The sequence below is a fragment of the Cebus imitator genome, unplaced genomic scaffold (assembly GCF_001604975.1).
Source record: "Cebus imitator isolate Cc_AM_T3 unplaced genomic scaffold, Cebus_imitator-1.0 Scaffold73, whole genome shotgun sequence".
Classification (NCBI taxonomy): Eukaryota; Metazoa; Chordata; class Mammalia; order Primates; family Cebidae; genus Cebus; species Cebus imitator.
In genome coordinates this window covers 3879488-3882916 of record NW_016107388.1, presented here as the reverse complement: position 1 = coordinate 3882916, position 3429 = coordinate 3879488, and the positions used below count along the sequence as shown (strand labels likewise).

The 3429-nt window shown below is 34.4% G+C and overlaps 1 protein-coding gene across 5 annotated transcripts in view; it reads left to right on the top strand.

Moving 5' to 3' along the window:
* Positions 1-3429, top strand: part of RB1CC1 (RB1 inducible coiled-coil 1) — a 107907-nt gene that overhangs the window by 52618 nt on the left and 51860 nt on the right. For all 5 annotated transcript variants that reach the window (XR_001826236.1, XM_017531775.2, XM_017531776.2 and 2 more), the window contains exon 6: positions 2327-2529. Coding sequence is in view for 4 of the 5 variants with exons in the window: in XM_017531775.2 (XP_017387264.1) it covers positions 2327-2529 (203 nt within the window). In the remaining variant the exon portion in view is untranslated. The remainder of the gene's footprint in view (positions 1-2326; positions 2530-3429) is intronic.

The following is a 3429-nucleotide window of genomic DNA, read 5'->3' as shown; positions in this document are numbered from 1 at the left end:
AAAAAAAAAAAAAAAGAATTAAGAACAGGTGAAGTTAAGTAATTTCTTCAAGGCCAGATAGCCAGGGAGAATGAAGAAGTACCTCTTTTCTCCAAGGCCAGTGCTCTTTACATTCATATCACAAAGCAAACTTTCATGTTTTACCTATAAAGATATTTCTTTTCACCTGTTTGTTCATTAATGATACTATCTTCTAAAACAGAATGATCATTATGATTTTTACATGCTTATCTGCAAAATATATAGAAAAAATACTTTTTCATTCCGTCCCCCACTCCGTCTTAATGATGATGGAACATTTGTTTTGCATTTTCCTAATCTTTGATATATACACAAAGTGCATTTTTATCTCATACCTCTATTATTTATTGTTTCACATTTCTAACCGACCTCAGCCTCCCCAGATAAATGAAAGCATACTGTAGTTTTTTTTTTTTTTAGGTGGAGTTTCCCTCTTGTTGACCAGGCTCACTTAAACTTCCACCTCCTGGGTTCAAGTGATTATCCTGCATAAGCTCCCCAGTAGCTGGGATTACAGGTGCCCACCCCCATGCCTGCTAATTTTTGTATTTTTAATAGAGACAAGTTTTTACCATGTTGGCCACGCTGGTCTCTAACTTCTGACCTCAGGTGATCCACCCGCCTTGGCCTCCCAAAGTGCTGGGATTACAGGGCTGAGCTACGGTACCCAGCCTATGCTATACATTTTATTCCTTTTTCATTGTTGCAAGGTACTCCCATTTTTTAAATAACGTAAGTTTATTTTCCTTTTATTTTTCTATTAAGTAGTGCTACAGTTCAACTTACTATTTTACATTTATAAATTTTAACAATTCAAAAACTCAAAATATTTGAATATTTTAATTTTTTATATCTTCCATCTTTTGTATGTTTAAGAATCTTCCTAAATTTTCTGCATGTACTGCAAGAAACTCTTTAATGTACCCAACAACTCTTTTATTCATCAGTTCAGGGGTGTCACCTCCCTTTTATCCATTTTTAAGAATATGAAAACATTTTTCCTTTCTGTTACTTCATAATTCCAGCGTTTTTTCCCCACTCTATTTTAGTGGCAGCATGATTGATTTTTAGTGAAATGGCACATAATTATTACTGACATCCCTACCCCATGAAGACCATGTACTTCGTATTTACTTTGCTAACTGAATAACTGTTGATGTATTTACGGTAGCCTTTTTACACATTGTCTGGACAACTTAAAAATAATCATTTTATATCCATTCTTTCAGATTCCTTCCCATTCCACCTTGTAACATTTTTCATATTACCAGTCTTCTTAAAGCATCTATTTGATTACATTCTTTATGTTAAAAGAGTTCTTCAGCAGGTTTTTTCTGAGTAAAGTTCAACTCCTTCCTTACCTTAGTGTTTTCTGGGTCTTTGATCGTCTGGCCCTCTTTCTGTCTCTTTTTCCTCCAGACCATTTGTTCTTAACCAGTAGTACTTTATATTTCTGGTCTTTGCCACATCATCATGTTCCACTCTTTTAAAGTACTTCTTTCCCTGTCTTTGTCCATATTATTTTCACACCCTGATACTTAAGTTAAATGCCTTCAGAAAGCTTTGACTTCTCATTTCCTGTCTCTTTTGTGTTTTTTATATCTGTCTCATAGCAGTTAACAAAGGTAGAATAATCTCTATTTTCTGGCCAACTAAAATCTTTTGTAACAGTGGACTTCTTTGTGTATCTCCATATATAAAGCAATCTACATTGCTGTCTTGTAATTTATCCGTAATAAATATTTTTATCCTTCATTCTTTGGAACTGAACGTCACATGTCTATTTTCTGAAGGTATTTTTTACTGTTTAAGTAAATATTTTCTAGAATCCTATTTAGGGTTACTAAATGTGTTACAGTTATACTAATCTAGAAGTAGATGATGTATTTTAGATTTTGCCTTTACCTAAAACTGTTTTTAACATGTATGTCTTGAGATAGTACCAGAGGACAGTGACATTTGTGATGACATGTTGATCATTAATCAAATAATTGAAAGCCCTACTCCTTTGTTTTTCAGATGTAGCATCTTATGTATTCTTCTTTTGACTTTCTTTTAGGATACCTGCTCAGAAACACCTCACTTCTGTTATAGGTTATAACACCTCTCTTATGTTAAACATCTCACTTATGTTTAGACTCTCTTTTACAGAGACGAACAGAGATAAACTAAAACAGTCCTTTGAAACACTTTGTTAAATGTGCTTTAGAACTCATTCACACATACATGTTTGTAAACATATGCAAACTTCTGCAAACAAACCATTGCCTTCTTTTACTTTCTTTTGTATTCTTTTTCAATATAGGAAATGTATGAAGTTGCCAAGAAACTTTGTTCTTTTTGTGAAGGTCTTGTACATGATGAACACCTTCAACACCAAGGCTGGGCTGCAATCATGGCCAACCTGGAGGACTGTTCAAATTCATACCAAAAGCTACTTTTCAAGTTTGAAAGTATTTATTCAAATTATCTGCAGTCCATAGAAGACATCAAGTTAAAACTTACTCAGTATGTTTGCCATTAAAATGGATAATATTTGTTTAAAATACCTTTGAAATTTATCGGTAGTTTTAGTCAATGCATATTTGTTTCTTGTAGGTCATATATTTATTATAACTGAGATTTATTCTTTTAGCATTTTCTGATAGTGCTTTATAGGTTGTAGTTTTTAATTTAAAAATGATAATCAGGCTGGGTGTGACGACTCACACCTGTAATCCCAGCACTTTGGGAGACTGAGGCGGGCGGATCACTCTGAGGTCAGGAGTTTGAGACCAGCCTGGCCAACATGGTGAAACCCTTTCTCTACTAAAAATTCAAAAATTAGCTGGATGTGGTGGTGGGCTCCTGTAATCTCAGCTACTGGGGATGCTGAGTCAGGAGAATAGCTTGAACCGCAGAGGCAGAGGTTGCAGATCACTCCATTGTACTCTAACCTGGGACAGAGCCGAGACACTGTCTCAAAAAAAAAGAAAGAAAAAGATAATTCTGTTTACCATGTATCTTGTGAGTCTCCCATAGTTCTTTCTCTTGGGTTGTTTTACTTATGAATAAGACCCAAAACACTTTTGAAGTCATTTATAAAACCAGTAATCTTTTTCTGTATCTTGACCATTAAACAAAAGGCAAGATGTTAACATCAAACAGAAATAGATACATTATCAAACACGGGACAATGGAGGAAACTTTCTTTGTAAATATTGCCATCCTGCGTGGAGGTGGAAACAAAAGCCCTTGCGTTTTCGCTCATTAAGATGGCAAGTTTTAGTTCTTTGCATAGAAATACATTTAATACATATTGATTGTTTTTAAAAAAGGGATATTGTTAATGTGAAAATAAAACTAATTCAGCATGAAAATAACCCTTAGCGTGTGTGTGTGTGTGTGTGTGTGTGTGTGTGTGTGTGT